Genomic DNA, 21,907 nt, shown 5'->3' with positions numbered 1-21,907 from the left:
ATGTTTAGAACTCTCTAAGATGATGTACTATCAACACATATGGAAAAATCTGCAGGCCTCATTAAAGCTGCAAAGGGAAAAAAGCGTTTTTTTATTTTGCCAAAATCCAGAGGGAAAAAAATAAAAGCCAAAGCCTTAAAATGTAGAGCCAGTGTGGTGTAGTGGTTAAGAGCGGTAGACTCGTAATCTGGTGAACCAGGTTCACGTCTCTGCTCGTCCACATGCAGCTGCGGGGTGACCTTGGGCTGGTCACACTTCTTTGAAGTCTCTCAGCCCCACTCACCTCACAGAGTGTTTGTTGTGGGGGAGGACCACAGCCTGCACAAGGAGAGAATAGTTGCATTGCATGCAGAAAGCTGCTTATAAGACAAAAAGCCCAAGGTGAAATCTTCCAAATGTGAGTGATCAAGGAGCTGTGTAGGAAACCTGCTTGAATATGTTACACCTATTATCCATCTGCTATTTTCGTGCCCTTGATTGTTAATATATGTAGGCAATCCATTTTTTTATTTAAAAAAAATGTGATTGCAGTCTCATATATTGATAAGCATGTTGTGAGTGCCAGAACCAAAAGGGCATTTAGGCAGCCACAAAACAGGTGTTGGCACTTCATAATGATGAGTATTGCCACAAAAAAAACCCTATATGCAGAACAAATCAGGAGAGCAGTAAGGGGGCACCGGCTGGCCGTGGTGATGTGGCACGTGGGAAGAGTGTACGGGGTCAGGAGTGGGTAATGGAGGATGGGGGGCATGAGAACAAACCAGGAGAGCAGATTAGTGAGCAGAAGAGCAAGATTCACATTAATACCATAGAAGCTCTGTTAACTACATATATTGTCCAAACATACTCCCAAACAGCTGAATGTTTTGTCCTAGAACAGTATCATGTGTCTCTTTTCTTTTTTCCTTTTTATTTATTTATTATAAAAAACAATTCCAGTTTTATAGGCTGCTTCTGCTTCCTGTAAGTGCATGTCTAGAGCTACAATTACTGGCAGAAGAGTTTGGTTCCAGACTATTGTGCTGATGCCGCTATGTTTGGGCTTAGTGCTGGCTGAACTAGAAAGGGGCACCGGCTGGCCGTGGTGATGTCGCACGTGGGAAGAGTGTATGGGGTGAGGAGTGGGTAATGGAAGATGGGGGGCATGAGAATGTTGCAAGTGGGAATGCGGCATGTAAGAATGCTGTGAATGTGCTACATGCTGCAAATGCGGCACGTGTTGGTACTGGTGTGGGTTTCCACAGTGTGATAGGGGATGCTTTATCCCATGTTGATGGCTTTTCAGCTGATTCCCTGAAAGGAATTCCTGAATTCCCTGAATTCTCTTTCAGGTGGTTCGCAATTTAACAGAACCACCTCTGCCACCGGGGCCTGGTAAAGACCCCAAGATCTCCTGCAACGATTTTGCAAAGTTTTTTGCAGGTAAAGACGCTCAGATTCGGAAAGAGGTAGACTCCACCGTGGGAGCAGGGCCAGGGCAGGAAAGTGCTAGAGTCCTGTCTAGTTGAGTTGCATGGGATCAGTTCCAATCTGTTACCTCTGAGGTTGTGGATGGGCTGCTTGCACAAGTGAAATCGAATACCTGTCTCCTTGATCCTTGCCCATCCTGGCTAGTAAAAGCAAGCTGGGAAGGGCTTGGCGATGGGCTCTGCGGGGTGGTGAAGGCTTCCCTCTGTAAGGGAGCCTTCCCAGAACAGCTGAAAGAGGCAGTCATTCAACTGCTTCTAAAAGAAAACATTTTTAGATCCAGCCAGTATCTCCCAGTCTCAAGTCTTCCATTCTTGCGCAAGGTGATTGAGCAGGCAGTTGCTGAACAACTCCAAGCACACTTGGAGGATATGGACCATTTGGATCCCTTCTAATCAGGATTCAGGCCTCATCATGGGACTGAAACTGTCTCGGTCGCTCTTGTCAATGATCTCCGGAGGGCTATGGAAAATAATAATAATAATAATTTATTTATACCCCACCCATCTGGCTGGATTTCCCCAGGGACATAGATGAAAGCTTTTTCCTTGTCCTGCTGGATCTCTCAGCGGCCTTTGACATCATCTACCATAACATCTTTCTGTACTGTCTAGAGCAGGGGTAGGCAACCTAAGGCCCACGGGCCGGATGCGGCCCAATCGCCTTCTCAATCTGGCCCATGGATGGTCCGGGAATCAGTGTGTTTTTACAAGAGTGGAATGTGTTCTTTTATTTAAAATGCATCTCTGGGTTATTTGTGGGGCATAGGAATTTGTTCATTCCCCCCCCCCCCAAAAAAATATAGTCTGGCCCACCACATGGTCTGAAGGACAGTGGACCACCCATGACTGAAAAAGGTTGCTAACCCCTGGGCTAAAGGAGCTGGGGGCACTGTTATACAGTGGTTCAGCTCCTTCCTCCTGGGCCGTGTTCAGAAAGTGGTGTGGGGGATGAGTGTTCAGATCCCTGGGCTCTCACTTGTGGGGTGCCTCAGGATTCTGACGTCTCCCCCATCTACGTGAAGCCGCTGGGAGAGATCATTATGGGGTTTGGGCTGGGTGTTCATTAGTATGCAGATGATACCCAGCTCTTCCTCTCTTTCAAATCGGAACCAGTGAAGGTGGTGAAGGTCCTGTGTGAGTGCCTGGAGGCAGTGGGAGGATGGATGGAGGCTAACGGGTTGAGGGTGAATCCTGACAAGACAGAAGTACTGTTTTTTGGGGACGGGCTGGGCGGGTATGGGGGAGTCCCTGGTCTTGAATGGGGCAACTGTGCCCCTGAAGGAGCAGGTGCGCGGCCTGGGAGTCATTTTGGACTCACAGCTATCCATGGAGGTGCAGGTCAATTCTGTATCCAGGACAGCTGTCTACCAGCTCCATCTGGTACGCAGGCTGAGACTCTACCTGCCCACAGACTGTCTCACCAGAGTGGTGCATGCTGTAGTTCTCTCCCGCTTAGACTACTGCAACGCGTTCTACGTGGGGCTACCTTTGAAGGTGACCCGGAAACTACAACTAATCCAGAATGCGGCAGCTAGACTGGTGACTGGGAGCAACCGCCAAGACCACATATCACTGTTCTTGAAAGACCTCCATTGGCTCCCAGTACATTTCTGAGCACAATTCAAAGTGTTGGTGTTGACCTTTAAACTCCTAAACGGCCTCGGTCCAGTATATCTGAAGGAGTGTCTCCACCCCCATCGCTCTGCCCGGACACTGATGTCCAGCGCCGAGGGCCTTCTGGAATTACCCTCCCTGCATGAAGCGAAGTTACAGGGAACCAGGCAGAGGGCCATCTCAGTAGTGGCGCCCGCCCTGTGGAACGCCCTCCCATCAGATGTCAAAGAAATAAAACAACTATATGACATTTAGAAGCCATCTGAAAGCAGCCCTGTTTAGGGAAGTTTTTAATGATTGATGTTTTAATGTATGTTTAACCTTCTGTTGGAAACTGCCCAGAGTGGCTGGGGAAACCCAGCCAGATGGGCAGGGTAGAAATAATAAATTATTATTATTATTATTATTATTATTATTATTATTATTATTAATCATGTGTATGCAGGCTTAAGAGGAGGTAGTAGATCTACCAAGCTTCATCTGAATGTCGGCCATCTTTCCCATATTCCATCTTAAGAATGCAGACTCAGTGGCCTTACCAACAGCCAACTTTGTTTTCCCCCCCTCCTTAGTTTGTTTACTGTCTAGCTGATGAAGCATTCTGGGGAGCTTGGAGGCTTGCATCCTTTTTTAAGATATTTTGTGCAACTAGAGCTTCAAAACAAAGCTTCACACAGCTTCAGTGCATGCATAGCCGATCCATTTGGTGCTAACGGGTTTAGCTTGGTTCAGTGAGGGGGGGGGGTTAGCACGTGTACCGTGATACTCTGAATCAAATTAGAATCTTCTTAATCTGTTTTCCAGGCTGGACTGTGTACGGACAAAAGTGTGGGTTGCAGCTTTTGGGGTGCTGTCAACAGGCTTATCTGTCGTCAGCAGCTTTGGATTGCTGCTCTTTTGTGGGGTGCCGTTTGTTGTCACAGTTGCAAATTCGCCATTTCTTATCCTTGGTAAGTGAGCAAATGTACACATTCCTCCTGACTTCTCCATTGGGCTTTTCATTAATATATTTAAGTATGATGATGGGTGAAAATTTTCTTACATAGCTACGGGTTTGCGGCGTTAAGGAGCCGTTTTTTCCAGGAGCCAAGCCATTCGAGTATCAAGGTACCACTGTATTTCTCTTCTCGCATGACATATAGGAACTAATATGTTATATATTTGCCGTTCTTCAGGGGTTGGTGTTGATGACATGTTCATCCTGGTGTCTTGCTGGCAGAAGACTAAAGTGAAGGACAGTGTCAGAGATCGAATGGCTGACACCTACAGAGAAGCAGCTGTGTCCATTACCATCACGACCCTCACGGACGTTTTAGCCTTCTACATTGGAATTGCAACTTCCTTCCAGTCCATTCAGGCATTTTGCATCTATACAGGAACAGCCTTTGTGTTCTGCTACTTATATAACCTGACATTCTTGGGGGCCATTCTTGCTTTAAATGGGAGACGAGAAGAAAGCAACAGACACTGGCTCACATTCATGAAAGTGAACAGTGAGCCTCAGGATTCTCAGGGCTCCACATATAACATGTGCTGTGTAGGAGGGTCTTTTGATGAGTCCACTGGAGCAGAGACTGAACACCCCATGAATGGATTCTTTAGAAAGTATTACGGTCCCTTCCTTATGCACAGCTGGACCAAGGTGCTTGTGGTAGTCCTTTATCTCATATACTTGGGTAGTAGTATTTTTGGCTGCACTCAAGTCCAAGAAGGTATAGATCTTCGAAATCTAGCTAGTGACAATTCTTATGTCATCCAGTATTATGAATGGGAAAAGGAATATTTTTCAGAATACGGCCCAAGGGTTATGGTGGTTGTTACTGAAAGTGAAGCTTATTGGAATTCATCTGTCCGTGCAGATGTTGAAAACTGTATGAATGCATTAGAAAGCTCATCCTACATCAACAAGAATTTATCAGTGTCCTGGTTGAGAACTTACCAAGATGTCGCTAAACTTATGTCTTTCAATATAGATGACCGTAGGCTTTTCATTGACAATTTATCCATCCTCTTTAGAATTAATCCAGACTTCAAGTGGGATGTTAATGTTAGTGGTACAGAAATATTAGCGTCACGTTTTTTCATACAGACAGTCAATGTTACTACTGCAGTGGATGAGAGTAGTCTTTTAAATGAACTGAGAGGCCTTGCTAAGGACTGCAAGGTACCATTAATGGTTTATCATCCAGCTTTTATATACTTTGATCAATATCTTGTGATCGTTCAGAACACAGTTCAAAATGTTGTGATTGCTGCTGGAGCCATGCTACTCATTTCCTTACTATTCATTCCCAATCCTCTTTGTTCTTTGTGGGTAACCTTTGCTGTTGCCTCTGTTATTGTCGGTGTAGCTGGTTTCATGTCCTTCTGGAATGTGAATCTTGATTCCATATCCATGATCAACCTTGTAATTTGCATAGGGTTTTCAGTAGACTTCTCAGCCCATATTTCCTATGCTTTTGTTGCCAGTGAGAAACACAAAGTGAATGACAAGGCTGTGGATGCTTTGTACCACCTTGGCTACCCTGTTACACAGGGAGCTATTTCCACTATCTTGGGAGTTATTGTACTCTCCATGGCATCTTCTTACATCTTCAGAACCTTTTTTAAGATAATGTTTCTGGTGATCTTGTTTGGGGCTGTTCACGGTCTCATTTTTATTCCTGTGTTCCTAACTTTCTTCGGCTTTTGTAGTAAAATGCCAAATAGACAGCTTCCAGTCAGTGCCCAGAGCTCCAGTACTAGAGGAGTTCCTTTCTAAGATATAAATTTTATGAAACCGCCTAATGTAAACATGACAATATTACAATGAGAGCAGTTCAATAATTACTAATTACCTAGAGGGCAGGAGTGGGCTCTTCCTGGTGAGCATTTAAGGTCCCCATCCCTACTTTGCGGGCTGCCATCTGATTGGATTTTACTTTGATTCTGACTTGATTTTAGGAGGTAGGATGTATTTTAATTGATTGCTTGATTTTATGGTAATATGTCATATATTTGATGTTAGCCACTTTGATCCCAGTTTTGGCTGGGGAGGGCGAGGTGTAAATGTAATTTATTATTATTATTATTATTCCTCAGTGTTCTCTCTCCCATGTCTGTACAGGGGGAGAGAAAGAGTTAATAGGTAGACCAATAGAAAAGCCAGAGGCGCAGTCTACCTGTTTTTAAAACGACTTAGCCCGAGGTTTGGGTTGGTTTTAGTGGGTTGGTTGGTTGGGAAAGCAGTTGGCAGACAGATGGAAATAGAGAAACGGTTAGTGCAGTTGGTTCTTGTGTGAGGGGTGGTAGAAGAGTTAGGGACAGAATAAAATAAGACTAAGTAGGTAAAGAGTAACACTGTTTTGAATGCAGTTAAAGACTTTATTTAGACAAATTAGGATATGTTTTGCATAAAGACCCATTATAAATCTTCATTCAAATTAATTATCTATACTAAAGTTACAATTAATACATTTCCCATATAATTCATTATTCCACCTAGCAATTAACAGTAAAAAAAAAAGAATCAATTGTACTTACCAGCAAATCACTGGTCAACAACAAATTTGTTTGCGTTTCTTCAGTTGATTTAGGACGAATCTGATGCGCTGAATCTAAAAATCACATTGGTTTTGCTCAATCAGGTCAAGTTTTTGAGCTATGGCCACATGTGGTTTTTTTACGGTTTTGTTCACATGTACGCTTGTGTGAAGCATTTTAGAAGTTGGAGGGGGTAAAATGTCATGTCGAATAATTGTTTTGATTGGAAATGATTATTTTAATGACAAGAAGTATTCACGTCCAAAAGTTCTGGGTGATTATGTCAAAAAGGGATCAATTTGAAGTCATAAAACCTCCGTTTTTTCTCGGAAGAGAAGGACTTGGTGTACTGTGCAGATATTGCGCAGCTTCTGCTCAAGCTTGGAGTGCCACAGTACGAACCCAAAGATTGGAGACTGTTCATTGACAGCAGCAAGCGATCACTGAAATGTGTTCTGCTACACAACGGCAACCAGTTTGCCTCTATACCCCTGGCTCACTCAAGTACACTGAAGGAGAACTATGAAGCGGTGAAGTATGTGCTGGAGAAAATTGGTTATGATCAGCATAAGTGGTTTATTTGTGTTGACCTGAAGATGATGAACTTTTTGTTGGGACAACAGTCTGGCTTCACCAAGTACCCATGTTTTCTGTGCATGTGGGATAGTAGGGACCGTCCTCAGCATTACACAAAGAAGGACTGGCCTGTGCGGGAGGAATTGGTCCCTTGCAAAAAAAAGGAACGTCATCAACGACCCTCTGGTGGACAGAGACAGAATACTCTTCCCACCGCTGCACATCAAGCTCGGCTTAATCAAGCAGTTCACCAAGGCTCTGGACAAGGATGGTGACTGCTTCACTTACTTGTGCCAGGCTTTTCCAGGATTGACCATGGAGAAGTTGAAAGCTGGCATCTTTGACGGTCCTCAGATCCGTCAGCTCATCAGAGATCCAGAGTTTGGAAAGTCAGTAAACGAAGTGGAACTGGAAGCATGGAAGGCATTTGTTCTGGTAGTGAATAACTTTCTTGGCAACAATAAGGCCAGAAACTACACAGAACTTGTCAACAACATGCTGACTGCTTTCAGAAACCTGGGCTGCAACATGAGCGTTAAGATGCACTACCTATTTTCACATATGGACCGGTTTCCTGAGAACCTGGGTTCAATGAGTGACGAGCAGGGGGAGAGATTCCATCAGGACATGAAAAAGATGGAGATCAGGTATCAGGGTCGCTGGGACACAGTCATGATGGCTGACTACTGTTGGACTCTGAAGAGAGACCTCCCTGCCGCTGAGCATTCCTGGAGTTCCAAGAAACGGAAGTTCAAGCCCTGAAGTTTGAAAAATGGTGAAGCAACATGCAATTTACGCGTACTTACCTTTATCAATGCCCACCATTCAGTTTACAGTAAACCTGACCTGATGGAGAGAAACGGATGCCATTTCCTGATTCAGCAGTGCAAAAATACCCTAAATCAGTTGTAGCAATTTAGACAACATTCAAAAAGTAAAAAATGGTTGCCCAGTGAATTGAATGGTAAAAATTGAAGGCTGCAATCATATTCATGCCTCCAGAGCAACACTCTACATGCCTACTTAGAAATAAACACAATTTTTTTCAACTGAGCTTCATCCCAGGTAGGTCTGTGTTGGACTGCAGTGTTACATACAGATACGTCTAACTGTTTTGCACAATCAGAAATTTGTGGCTAAATAGAAATACTGTATTGTGCACCAAACTGAAAAGACATTGGACTTGTTCCATTTGTCATATGCATTTATATCTTCTGCCACAAGCCACCTACTGTGCTCATGTCTTACCCGTCAGACTGGGGTGATAGGCATAGCCAGAACGTGTCCTATATAGAGAGAGGTTTCCATATTGGGGACTAGTAGTACCGTGGCGATCAAGGGGTTTTGAGGTCTGAACTGCAAAAAACAAACCCTGAACATTAAGCCATTACTGATAATTAATTTAGTATAATGCCTGGAAATGCATTTCTACAACCAGCTTCCAACATTGGTACTGTTATGTACTGAAGTTCTCACCCTGGCCAGCAGAGGGATACTGTAGATAGTTTTCACTCAGGTCCACATATGCAATAAGGGATTGAAAGTGACGTTCAGTGATTGGATAGTTACAGAAAGTTGTTACAGTTGCGTTGTACTGGAGCTCTATATAAGCAGGCTGGCTGAACCCTTCAGTTCAGTTCTGTTCTGGCCTGTGAATAAACAAGAGCTGTTTGAAGAATCGCTGTGTCATCTGATATGTTCACCCACAACATGAGAATCGGTTGTGTCAGAATTTTCTTTCAAGTATAAGATTAAAGTTGACACAGTGGACTGAGGATCAAGTAGTTTTGTGAGAGGTATTTCCACTCTCCTTTCCGTAAAGATACGATTCTGTAGAGTAAAGGCTAATGTAGAGTCTACACCCAATGATGAAAGTGGCGTGTGCATTGAAAGATCAACAGGGATTGTTTTAGCCAGGCTTTTCAAAAGTGCGATTGCATAATCTACAGGCTCATTTAGAGAGTGGTTTTTGAATCCAGCTTCTCCAGCAAGCTCAGGATTACTACCTGTCTCTTCAGAAACAAGTTCATAAAAACGACTCTTCAACGACAAATTTTGAGATAAAACATGATCAGCTAAAGTTTGAAAATTCAATTTTAACACAGCATTCTGCCTCCAGTGACTTTAGCCTGCAGCCTGCTCCTGTGGTAGATGACTTTGACAGCATCTTCCAGGGAAATCAAGCCGGCACAATGGGCAGCAGCTACTTCGCCAACTGAATGGCCAACAGCAGCAATTGGCTTAACGCCCCAGTGTTGCAGGAGTGTAACCAAGGCCACCTGCAGTGTAAAGAGTAAGGGCTGGGCAACTTCAAGCCTGGGCAAATCATTGTGCTCACTTTCTGTTAAATTCAAAATTCCAGTGGGTGAAAGCTGTTGAAATAATTGCTTGATTTCAATACATTTGTCTCTGAAGACGGGCTCAGATTTCAGCAGGATTCTACATATCCCTTTGAAATTCAAACCATTACCGGAGAACACAAAGATCAATTCTGCAGGCTTTTTCCGGGAAACAGTTTCCATTTCAGTTGAATTAAGCTGTTTCTGTAAGTGCTGGAGAGAGGATGCCACAAACGCTTTTCTGTATTTGTGGTTTATGTGACTTCTACAAGCAGATGTGTAGGCCAGATTTGGGAGTGTCGCTGAGTCACTTGTATTAAGGTACCTAGCTGTGTCTTCTATCACCCGTTTGAGAGAACTTCTTAAAGCTGCCGAAATGACAAATAATTCGACAGGCCTTTTGGCTGGAAGGGTAACCTGGGCCTGTTTAAATTGTTTGACAACCACATGGGCGTTGGTCCCACCAAATCCAAAACAGTTGATCCCAGCAACTCTGCCAAAATCCCTGGACTCCTCCCACTTCTCCACTGTTGTTGGGATGGAGAGATTCAATTTCTCTGTATTTATGCTGCTGGTGCTCCAAGTTTTAAACTAGCCTCTCCTGGATCAGGCACGGCATAAGCAGTGGAGCGTTGGTTGTCAAATGTAATCAGTTCTGGAAGACTATTTGATTTCCAAAACGTTCGACAACTGAGGCGCAATTGCCGGTCAGCAAAATCCACTGAAAAAATTGAGAAATGCACCTCAGAAGCCATTTGACTTCCGAGGCGCGTTCAAAAATGGAAGCATTCACTTCTGGGTTGTCAGCGTTTGAAAGCCGCAACGTTCAACTTCCGAAGTGTTTGACAACCGGGGTTCCACTGTACTGGTTTTTATCCTTCACCTCCTAGCCTACAATTATTTATTATTTCACTTTTATTCTGTGCTTCTTCTAAGGCACTTAAGCAGCATGTGTTTCCCCATCTCAGTTTCCCTTCACAGTAAATCTGATAACCAGCCTCGCACAACCAACATGCTTAAGTTTTATTAATGCATGAAGGGGTTAAAAACACAGAGTGAGCTCTCCTGCCAAGCTTAGCTATGTCACTTCCCCTAACCTTTTGATGAGATAGGTAATCAGGCTTATTGTCCCATCTACTTGAGAAACTCAGTGTGTGAAGAAGTTTGAGCTGCTTGCTCCAGCTCAGCCATATGGCTCTCACCAGCCACCCTTGTGTTCATATTCCAATAAATCTAGGAACTTTTACCACTTTGTAACTAAGCTAAGTTTTCCTGCCTGTGCAATGTTTTCTGATGAACGTATGGAAAAGCACATGAAGCTGATATTTGATGAGTTTGTAAGTAAACCAATTTTTAAATTACCAAACTTGTGGCCTTTTCCTTTGCTGGGGAATAGAGGAATTTAGGAGCTTACTTGGAAAGACATATTTTAAAGGCCTAACAATATGATCCAATATTGTCAATTCTGACAAAGCAATTATCTAGGGTCTTCCAACATCATTTTATTTGGAATTGTCAGGTGTAAACGCCCATATAGATGTGGTGTTATCAATCGTTGTGGCCACCTCTAAAGCAGATATATGGTATGCAATGTAAATATACAAAATCTTCTGCATCATAGCTATTATCTTACCAACAAAAACCCCTGTTTTGGTTCCACTAATGTTTTCAGGAGTGACTCCTGCATCTTCCAGCGCTCTGTAGGTACATTCCATGAGTAACTTCTGCTGAGGATCCATACGCTCAGCTTCCTCATTGCTGATGCCAAACAGCCTGTTATCGAATGCATTCAATCTAAAAAAATTAAATGGAGGTATGACATGCTATATGGTGTGATTCACATACTGCTTAATCCAACATGCTCTGATAAGATATACTTAAAATTCATTGAAGCCTAATACTACATGTTGTAAGGTAAAGGTAAAGGGACCCCTGACCATTAGGTCCAGTCGTCACCGACTCTGGGGTTGCGGCGCTCATCTCGCTTTATTGGCCGAGGGAGCCGGCGTACAGCTTCCAGCACATAAATTGTCAAGATAGGACACAGCAAATAGGACACTGTGCCCATGTGATTTCATAGCACAGTGGTACCTTAGTCTGTTCTTAAACCAAGGTGTGCTTTCCCATAGCAGCAGGGACTCAATTTACAAATGAAACACACTCAACGGGAAGCGGAACATGTTCTGCTTCCAAGGCAAAGTTCACAAACCAAAACACCTTCCAGGTTTGCAGCATTCTAAATCCAAGTTGTTCATAAACTAAGCTGTTCTTAAACCAAGGCACCAGTGTATGAAGCTGGTGGAAATACCAGTGAAACACCATGGCTTGAAACTATTGCACCAGGAAAAGCTGCACTGCAGTATAATCAGGGCTCCCCCTCCCTCACCAGAACTCACTGGAACTCAGTTTGGCACTCAGTTGGGTGCCATTGCCATTATAAGAGGACAAGGGAGGTGTTCATTGTGAGTTCCACCACCTCTTTTTCTAGAAAAAGAGCGCTGGGAATAAGGATAACTCTCATGTGGGAGACAACAGTGCTAAAATGGGTTATAGCTGCCTTAGTCCCAGGGCAAGATCTGAAGCAAGAATGAGGCATTTGTTGGGCACACTGGCTGTGATTTATGGGACATTTGGAGGAGCATAGAGACAACATCTGGTCTGAAGGCACTTAGGGACATCTCCTTACTGAAGCTAAGCAGGTCCAGATGTACCTGGCTTGGTGAATGCCTGGAACTTGGATTCCATGATGGAAGGTGGGGTATAAAGTGGAAAGAAATAATAATGATAATAATGAATTTGTTATTGTTGTGGCGATTATTAAACAGTCACTTTTTCAGAGGCTTAAAATGTGCCTCTGCTCATGCTGCTCACCAACACCACCTCAGCACGGGTCCTGCCCTCAAGGCCTTCCGATCATGTAGTTGGAAAAGAGATTAATACCCACACTTGAAATTGTAGCTGATGAGCAGAATGTGGAGGGACATTAGGATTATGATGACATCACCTTTTTTTGTGAAGTTCATATAGTGTACAATTTCAGCATAAGATTTGCACCCAAAGCAGCTCCCGTAGTGTGGAAATGCATTCATTATAACGCAGCACTTTGAGATTGCTCGTTAGTTTTAAGAGATATTTTGAAAGGTTCATATAATAACACATATTACATCAGCGAGTCATTTCAAGGGGGAAATGTGCAAGTTTAGAAAGTCTGAAGGATTTATTAGCAAAATATGTGACTTACTCATCAAGAAGAGCAGCACGAGTTGTACGTATTTTACCTGGTTTGTCGTCACCTGGATTATACCACTCTCTAATGTTAAATCTTTCTGGAGGTATTTCTATAGTGCAGTTTCTGCCATTCTCTAACACTTTCCAGAAACTGTCAATTCCTTCACCTGTTGCATGAAGATTTAAATATACATTTTTAGATGTATTAAAATATACTGTTTCCGTTTTCAAAATGTCAAACCTGTCTTGTTCAGTTTATCTGAATTTACATGAGAAATCCAACTTTCAAAATGCGATACAAATTAAATTTGCATTTCAAGTGCTACAAAATTTCAAATTTCATAGAAAATTGGACCTTTTCCTAAATCACATAATCTCATCATACTGTCTGTAATTTTTCTGCATGATGTTCCTATGAAAATTGCATTCAGCTGCTACCATATTTGTTTGGATGGCGTCTCGCAGATGAGAGCCATCTAGTTGTGAAGGCATACGGTTTAGGTTAGCATATTCCAAGTTCAGGAAGGCAAAATACATAATTAAATTGATATGTGCTTGTTGTGGAAGTTAGATCAGACATTTAAAGAGTATTGATGAGATGCAAAATTCCAAGATTTGTCATGTAACAAACCTGAATTTGCAGTGGACTTCACAATATCACAGACATTCACTTCTCCATGTTCATGACAGGGACATATTAAAAATATTTCTAGCAAGAGTTTAAATACAGTGGTACCTCAGGTTAAGTACTTAATTCATTCCGGAGGTCCGTTCTTAACCTGAAACTGTTCTTAACCGGAAGCACCACTTTAGCTAATGGGGCCTCCTGCTGCTGCTGCGCTGCCGGAGCACGATTTCTGTTCTTATCCTGAAGCAAAGTTCTTAACCTGAAGCACTATTTCTGGGTTAGTGGAGTGTGTAACCTGAAGCGTATGTTACCTGAAGTGTATGTAACCCGAGGTACCACTGTATTGGTATCTCTCAATAACTAGTGCTGAGTTCTTGGTTTACTCTTACTTTGAATCATGAGAAAGCTTTATGCCATAGAACAATAAAAATAGGGAAAGAAACATGGATAACTTTCTTATATCACTTCCCCCCCTCTCAAAGACTTACCTCCAGGAAAGTTGCATCCTATACCCACAATAGCTATTTCATTCTCAGACGCCATCTTTATTTTATTTTTCTACTTGCATTGGTCACTGAAGAAGGCAATCGTCCTGTGGAAAAAAAGGCAGAGTTGTAAGTATTTATTTTTAATTGGTGACTACTCCTTGAAATATAAGCAACCCTTTGTGATGACCGCAGAGTAATATTCTTCGTTGAAGAGCAGATCAGTTCATAAATGTGTGTCTGTGTGTGCGCGCGTGTGTACTATATATCTATACAGTAACAATCTCTGAGGTACATTGAGATTCAGATTTGATCCTGTTGCAATAAACAAACAGAACAGCAGGCGGCAACCTACAGGTCACCTGGGCAACCAAGCACAGATGGAGGGAAAGTTCAAGGTATATTGTGGAGGTCAAAGAAAGAGGACTGACATCAAAATCCTGCGTAAGAAAAGTAGGCCGTTCCATAAAGATTGATACGCATACATGGGTTGGCTGCTGAAGGGGAAGTCATTGTTTCGAGACTTAAGACTCTCCTGAGGGGCAGATTGTGAGTACTGAGGGGAATTCCAAGGCCCCACCTTCCACTTTACATTTAAAGCAGAATCTTGCCCCATTAAACAGTCATAGCATCCCCCAAAGGATCCTGTCAACGGTGCTTGCCGAGAGACCCTTATTCCCCTCACGCCGCTACACTTCTCAGGGCGGCGAAACAATAAATCCCCCTTACCTCTTTTTAATAGTAATAATAATAATAATAATAATAATTTTTATTTATCCCCCGCCCTCCCCAGCCAAGGCTGGGCTCAGAGCGGCTTACAAGCAATAATAAAAACAAGTTGAATGATTACAACTTAAAAACAAAATTAAAATACATTAAAATAATGGAACATTAAAATATTAAAATGTAGCCTCATCGCAGGAGGAGAAGGAAAGGAAAAAAGAAAGGGAGGGAGGGAATCAAATTGGCTCCAAGCCAAAGGCCAGGCGGAACAACTCTGTCTTACAGGCCCTGCGGAAAGAAATCAGATCCTGCAGAGCCCTGGTCTCATGAGACAGAGCATTCCACCAGGCCGGAGCCAGAGCTGAAAAGGCCCTGGCTCTGGATGAAGCCAATCTAACTTCCTTAGGGCCTGGGACCACTAGGGTGTTGCTATTTATGGACCTTGAGGCTCTCCGTGGGGCATACCAGGAGAGGCGGTCCCGTAGGTACGAGGGTCCTAGGCCGTGAAGGGCTTTAAAGGTCAAAAGCAGCACCTTAAATCTGACCCTGTACTCCACCGGGAGCCAGTGCAGCTTGAAAAGCACTGGGTGAATATGCTCCCATGGCAGAGACCCCGTGAGGAGCCTTGCTGCAGCATTCTGTACCCGCTTGAGTTTCTGGGACAGCTTCAAGGGCAGCCCTGCATAGAGCGAATTACAGTAGTCAAGCCTGGAGATGACCGTCGCATGGATCACTGTGGCCAGGTCGGGGCGGGAAAGATAAGTTAAAGGTAATATACCTTGAACTTTCCCTTCATCTGTGCTTGGTTGCCCAGGTGACCTGTAGGTTGCTGCCTGCTGTTCTGTTTGTTTATTGCAACAGGATCAAATCTGAATCTCAATGTACCTCAGAGATTGGTACTGTATAGATATTAATAAGGAGTATACAGTGGTACCTCGGGTTACATACGCTTCAGGTTACAGACTCCGCTAACCCAGAAATAGTGGTTCAATTTAAGAACTTTGCTTCAGGATAAGAACAGAAATTTTGCTCCGGCGGCGCAGCAGCAGGTTAAGAACAGTTTCAGGTTAAGAACGGACCTCCGGAACGAATTAAGTACTTAACCTGAGGTACCACTGTAATGGGGAAAGTGCTCTAGAGAGCGTGAGGTAACTTACACTTGACGTACTACAGGTACGCCAATTCTAGGGGGTGGAGGTGTCTTCAGGCCCCTCAATATTTGTTTGAAGGGGCCCAGCGCCCCCCCCCCCAAATATTGAGGGTTACTGGTGCAACACACACAGACACACAGACACCAGTCTTGGGGGGAAACCTGGCGCCTCTCCCTTAACATCTAACCTTTTAAAAATAAAATAAAATGTTTCTATTACAGTGGTACCTTAGTTCTCAAATGCCTTGGTACTCAAACGCCTTGGTTCCCAAATGCCGAAAACCCGGAAGTAAGTGTTTTTTGGAAGCCGAACGTCCAATGTGGCTGTCGGCTATTGTTTCTGGGGTGCCTTCACCTATCAGAAGCTGCGCCTTGGTTTTTGAACATTTGAGAAGTCAAATGGACTTCTGGAACAGATTAAGTTTGGTACTCTTGTTTTTGCTATTTCTTTTGCGTTTTTGTTTATGAGGCTTTTTCGGTTAATTTGTTTTTGTGACAGTGTGGAACCCAGTTCAGCAACCGATTGAGTGAGTGCGTGACTGCGGAAATGGATAACACACACACACCCATCCAAACAATGACAACCATCAGTGCAGGTAAGAAAAAATAATAATTTTTATTTTTATCATCTACAAAACTTATTTATTTTATAGTACAGTTGATTATTGCTTTCATTTTATGGATCAATTGTATTGTTAGTGAAATTCATGTTAAATTGCTGTATTAGGGGTTGTTTTTAAAAGTCTGGAGCGGATTAATCCGTTTTGCATTACTTTCTATGGGAAAACGTGCCTTGGTTTTGGAACGGACTTCTGGGACAGATTAAGTTTGAGAACCAAGGTACCACTGTACTGATATGCTTCCCACCCCAGGATCCATCCTCATTTATTTATTCCCTGCAAACAAATCACAATGGAAGCTCAATGAAAAGCCAGTGCATAATCTCCCTTCAAACAAATCAAGATGGATTTTTAATAAACAGGAAGCCAGAGATGGCTAAATCTTCACAGCAAAGGAGAATCCTGTTGTGGACATCGGCTGTCATCAAGTGAGACAATGAAGTGGTCCTAATTATTTGAAGGGCAGAAAGATACATTTGGGTAGGAATCTAGTCATCTGGTCTTTATGGGGTTAGATTTCATACTTTTTCTTATAAGACGAGTAAGCTTCCAGCTTTTTGAGTTTTCTCCCCAATTCGTTCCAGCTTCTGTTTATAAACATCCTGTTTTGGCTGGCCTAGATATATAAATTGAGCAGCTGCACTCACTTTACTCCTTACAAAAGATGTTCCTGTGTAAAATGAGCTTTTCTCTTTTATTAGGAGCTATCGAAGAAAGTCCAATAAAAATAAAAATATCCCACTCACATCCCATCCCTCTGTGAAGTATTTCACACTTGCATTGTTTGCAAGAGGCTGTTTATGTTAATGTTAAGCAATTGTTGTGTAAGCGCCTATACTTTGCCCTTTGCAGAAATTTCAACCTGGTCTATTTCTGCATTGTGCTATTGACATTTAAAACAACAATTTTAATTCCTTACTCCCCAGGACAATTTTTCTATAATGACAAATCATAATTGAGTATCAGTACATTAAGGCGTGAGATGATTATCGGAACCAGTTTGCAGAAACAGCTACCAACAGTTTAGGAATGCAGCAGTTCTGCTACTGGCAAGAGCAGGGGACGGAGGCATCCTCCCTTTGAGATGGAATGCACAGAGTCTCTTCCTTTAACTGATGACTAACAATGTAGTCACAGCGTAATGAACCTGAGGATCCTCCCAGCTCCCACACAAATAAGATGTTTTCAGAAGAGCACAGAAGCTCTCCTCTTTGCACACCAGCATTTTGTTTCCGACGGTGGCTAACCAGATGCCTCTGGAAAGTTTTATAAAATTGTACCAGGGGTTATTCCAGATTTGCTATTTCTGGATAGGCTTCAGTCACATACCAAAAAATTCAGGCTGCACAATTAAAGTTGATAGGGTGCTCTTGCGCAACAAAAACACTCCCCCCCCCCCCACACACACCAGAAAAGGTAGAATTTTGGGATAAGGGGATTGGTGGGCAATTGCACTGGAAAGTACGGAATAATTTCTTGATTAAATGTATATATCTACTTATTGATTTTTTTATTAAATGTATATACCTACAAGGATCACAGAGCAGTTTACAATATAAAAACACAAAAGTACATAATGTAATAACAAACAAAGCAATACCCCCACCCCTCACCTTTTCCGGATTGAGAGAGTCATCTGACCAGTGAGGGGGCCCAGCTCCGTAAAAAAAAGATCAGGGGCCCCCAGTGCCTTGACCCCAAGGAGCTGGCGCTCTGGCCCCACACAGTTCAAAGGGCCTGGGTGAAGAGGGGTGTTTTCACCTGGCACCTACAAATATGTAAGGCGCCAGGCTTTGAAATTTCTGAAGTAACACGCTTGCTCTACTCATGTTCTCTGGGACACACATGCCTGCAAATATGCATATTTATCCTAAGTATATCATATAGCATTAAGACCAGTGCTTTTATTAAAAGAAAAAAAGTTGTCGGTACTCAGTTTGGCTGCATCATGCCCAATATCCTTACGGAAATCATGAAACAATTGTTATGCCTCCCGATAAAATGAAAAGAAGATCTTATTGTGGAAAAATTAATATTGAACCATTTTCAATAAAAGCATCTTGGGCACATTAAAAAAAGCAGCTGAATAACTTTGTAGGTGTAAATAAAGCACATTCTATTAGTTTCTACAAGCAGTTAGAAACACACAAGTAAAATATTAACTGCTCAACGACTTTATGATTTCAGATAACTTCAAGTGTGTATGCATTAGAGATATATACACCACCTTTGTGTGATGGGGGCAAACTGGTCCTGGGTGCCCATTTCTCCAAAACATCATCAATAAAAGTTATGTTCAAATTAATCAGCTACAGAACAGAATGTTATCTTTTCCAAGGAGAAAAGACTGAATTGTTCAATCTATATTACACACACACACCTCAAACATTATAAGCAGATACTCACATAAACAAAAAGCTTGAAAAACATACACATAATGTACAATAGTAGTACAGAGAACAACTTGAAGCATTCAGTTTACATTTTTAAGATATACCAACAACAAACACAAGCACATATAAATAAAGCCCATGCTTTTTTTTAATGCACTTCTCCATTTTGTTTGTTTCTGCAACAAATACTTCCTCTGTTTAATAACACCTACCTTAGGCATGGATTTCCCAGGTTCCATGTGCTCTTTATAAGGATCAGTTATCAGTTACACTGTCAATGAATCCCCAGTCCTTACTCTCTGTACAAAAGTCTATGGCTTCCTTAGTTGTTCTTCATATTTTCTAGACACATTCAGGCTAGGCTGTCTGGTTATACCAGAACAGGCATCATGCTTAATTGGCAAGTAAACAGCACGTGGTTTTGTCACTGTGTTTCAACAGTCAGAGATCACAGAAGCTAATGAAACATGAATAAGGTTCAGAAAGATAAAATTGTCATGGCAGAAGCAACAGCCTCAGACCACTAAATGAATTATGAGATCCTAGGCAAGATAAATAAATCTTACTTTTTTAGCACAGTGGATAACACTATCATAATTATAAGTGTCTCATATTGTAATAGGCAGAGATTGGTTTTACTGGCCAGTTGCTGCAACTCATATATGTTATGGGAGCCACAGAAAGAGAGCCAGTTGTCAGTATATTCCATCTCCACCCTGACCAACCGAAAGCATTCCTCAGTGTCAAACTAGATCTGATGCTAAATGCATAATTGCCAGTCGTGTCCCTGTGTGTTTTTAAAATAAGAAATAATCAACTTTTTATGGGTTGAGGGCTGCATCCCTTGGGGCAAAGTGGTGGTGGTGGGCAGAGCTGTAGCTACAGGGGGGACTATCCAGGTTGTTTGCCCCAGGCGAAGCCTCCAGAGGGACACAAGTGAGGCTCCCGGCCTGTGTGTGCGCACAAAAGCGCATGGGGGGTGCCCAACTGGGTCTTTGGCCTGGCTGAAATAAAGCCTAATTTCGCCCCTGGTGGTGGGACTCACATAGCAGTCGGCAGCTATCCATTTATATTTCCCTACTCATGCTTGCTCTCAGCGGTGGAGCAAGCCGATCGGGCGCCTGGGGCAGCGCTCGTGACCACAGGGTGGGGCCAGTCGCTCATGGGGGCAGGGACAGTCGCCTGCGGGGCTTCCAAGGAGTCTGCCTGCCTCCTCCCACTCAGCCGCCCTACAGCTGATGGGGAGGTGGTGGGTGGACCATTTGGGGCAGCGCTGATCCTGTGGACGCCCAAGCCACTGCGTCACTCCCAGGAGAGACGTGTGGCTCGGGTGCGCTGCAGGCCCTGCACTGAGTGCCGCCCGGCATTTTGTCACCCCCTCAGTGGTGACACCCGGGCCGACCCGCCCCCGTCGCACCCCCTTCCTCCGCCCCTGCTTCTTCTCCCTCCCTCTCCCTGCCCCACCCTCCTCCCTGTGACTCCCAGCCTATTCATCCATTCTGCCCCACACCCCACAAACATCAATTCATACAAGCACAGAAAAACAGGCCACCTCCTTCCCCACCCCCACCCCACGCAGCCACTTTTGTAATTTGATCTGCTGGTGTGCGCATTTGAGACCAACATTGTGCATGTGCAGATGTCAGCTTCAGGATTAGAAGTGACGAGGGGGAGGGGTTGCAGGCATGGGGAGACCAAACACGTAATGCACATTGGATAAATATATCTCTGCCCTGTCTCTGGTGTGCACAGAAACATGCAAATGTCACTTGAAATGCAGCGGTGGCAGGGCAAACTTTTATGGTTGGGTGGCCATCTGTCACGGATGCTTTAGTGAGATTCCTGCATTGCAGGGGGTTGGACTAGATGACTCTAAGAGCCCTTTCAACTCTATAATTCTGTGATTCTAAGCCACTAATGTGTACATAGCTTCAATCTCTTGGAACAGCACAAAGAAACCTATAGTTTTCATTTCAGTCTCCTCTTGTTGTCAGAAATCTAAGTTTCAGGTATTTTCTGTTGGCCACATCAGCAGAATTTTTGTCATATTTCTCTGCCACAATGCACACCCTCCCCCTTTTCGTTGTGTCTGTTGTTGTATTCACCATTATTAATATGCATTTACTAGCTTTGTATAAAAGTACTCTTCTGAGAACTTGGGGCTTTTTGGTTGCATAAGTACCATAAACCTATCAGTTTACAAATAGTAAAGGGTAAAGGGACCCCTGACCATTAGGTCCAGTTGCGGACGATCCTGGGGTTGCGGTGCTCATCTTGCTTTACTGGCCGAGGGAGCAGGCGTACTGACAATTAAAAGTAAGTCTTTACTCAGGGTGTCAGAAAATTAAGAAATTAATTAAAGCAATATGTGGTGAGATTAGGGCTTATAGCAAAAAAAGAAGATAATCAACTTATATCCCCCACTCCACTCTTACAAATCTTCATACTACCACAAAAATTATGCAGCTGCACAGATCTCTCTGGCAGCGTCAAGAAGAGAGTACATAGGCACTGCACATCCTCTGTTGTTTCTATTCAGTGTCTGGCATTTTGGGGTGAATTTCTGTGCACATAAAAGTTAACTAATAAGGCCAATGTTCACTAACATACCTCTCCTATGATGCTCAGTGGAACAAAAAATGTCAGTCATATCAGAACAGTCTATCTGTATATTCATATTGTTTACATGTTTTCAAGCCACTTTACTAGAAATGACTGGGCCTTAATTAGACATCTACAGGAACATGTATTAGAAAACATTGATCTGGCCATGATCAAGCCCATGATCAAGGCCATGATTTATTCTAACATGCAGCTAGACACATTTTGTGCTGTGTAGAAGAAGAAAAAGAGGAAGAGTGTGAAATATTTTTTGTGCAGTTCACATATGAGTGAACCAAAGAGAAATTGTCCCAAACCTGTATCTTCGCATCCAGTGAATTCTTCTTTTATGTACCTATTTTTTCCTTGCCACCAATGATTTCCTCAGCCTTGCAGTCTATTTCTTCCTTTATTTTGCTGATAATTTTCATTTCTCCACCCCTTCCCCCTTTCCCTTTCTTTTGCTTACTAAAAGTTTGAGGAGGGGGAATTACAATTGCAGTGGGGGGGTGTAGTTTAGAATAAGCCCTGCTGCACTCTGTCCTCAGTAAGTAGG

At 43.1% G+C, this 21,907-nt stretch overlaps 3 protein-coding genes and 1 long non-coding RNA gene across 5 annotated transcripts in view; 2 read left to right on the top strand and 2 right to left on the bottom strand.

Annotated features, from left to right (window-relative positions):
* The window catches only part of LOC310660848 (patched domain-containing protein 3-like), an 81,431-nt gene extending 75,278 nt beyond the window's left edge, over positions 1 to 6,153 (top strand). For both annotated transcript variants that reach the window (XM_083406211.1, XM_083406210.1), the window contains 2 exons: positions 3,891 to 4,036; positions 4,262 to 6,153. In XM_083406211.1, coding sequence (XP_083262337.1) covers positions 3,891 to 4,036; positions 4,262 to 4,274 — 159 coding nt within the window. In that variant the 3' untranslated portion in view covers positions 4,275 to 6,153. The remainder of the gene's footprint in view (positions 1 to 3,890; positions 4,037 to 4,261) is intronic.
* The window catches only part of LOC310660797 (uncharacterized protein encoded by LINC00614), an 84,515-nt gene extending 65,114 nt beyond the window's left edge, over positions 1 to 19,401 (bottom strand). The window contains exon 1 of the mRNA XM_083405980.1: positions 18,963 to 19,401. The gene's annotated coding sequence lies outside the window, so the exon portion shown is untranslated. The remainder of the gene's footprint in view (positions 1 to 18,962) is intronic.
* LOC310661070 (uncharacterized protein) overlaps positions 1 to 21,907 on the bottom strand; it is a gene marked incomplete at its 5' end in the record, with an annotated part of 128,101 nt that overhangs the window by 78,832 nt on the left and 27,362 nt on the right. The window lies entirely within an intron of this gene.
* On the top strand, positions 11,344 to 12,361 carry LOC310661182. The gene is made up of 2 exons (XR_014503819.1): positions 11,344 to 11,432; positions 11,537 to 12,361. It is a non-coding gene; the product is annotated as an uncharacterized lncRNA (long non-coding RNA).

The sequence above is a fragment of the Podarcis tiliguerta genome (genome assembly GCF_965153285.1).
Source record: "Podarcis tiliguerta genome assembly, chromosome: 12".
In the NCBI taxonomy this organism is placed as follows: Eukaryota; Metazoa; Chordata; class Lepidosauria; order Squamata; family Lacertidae; genus Podarcis; species Podarcis tiliguerta.
This window is presented reverse-complemented; position numbering and strand designations above follow the sequence as displayed.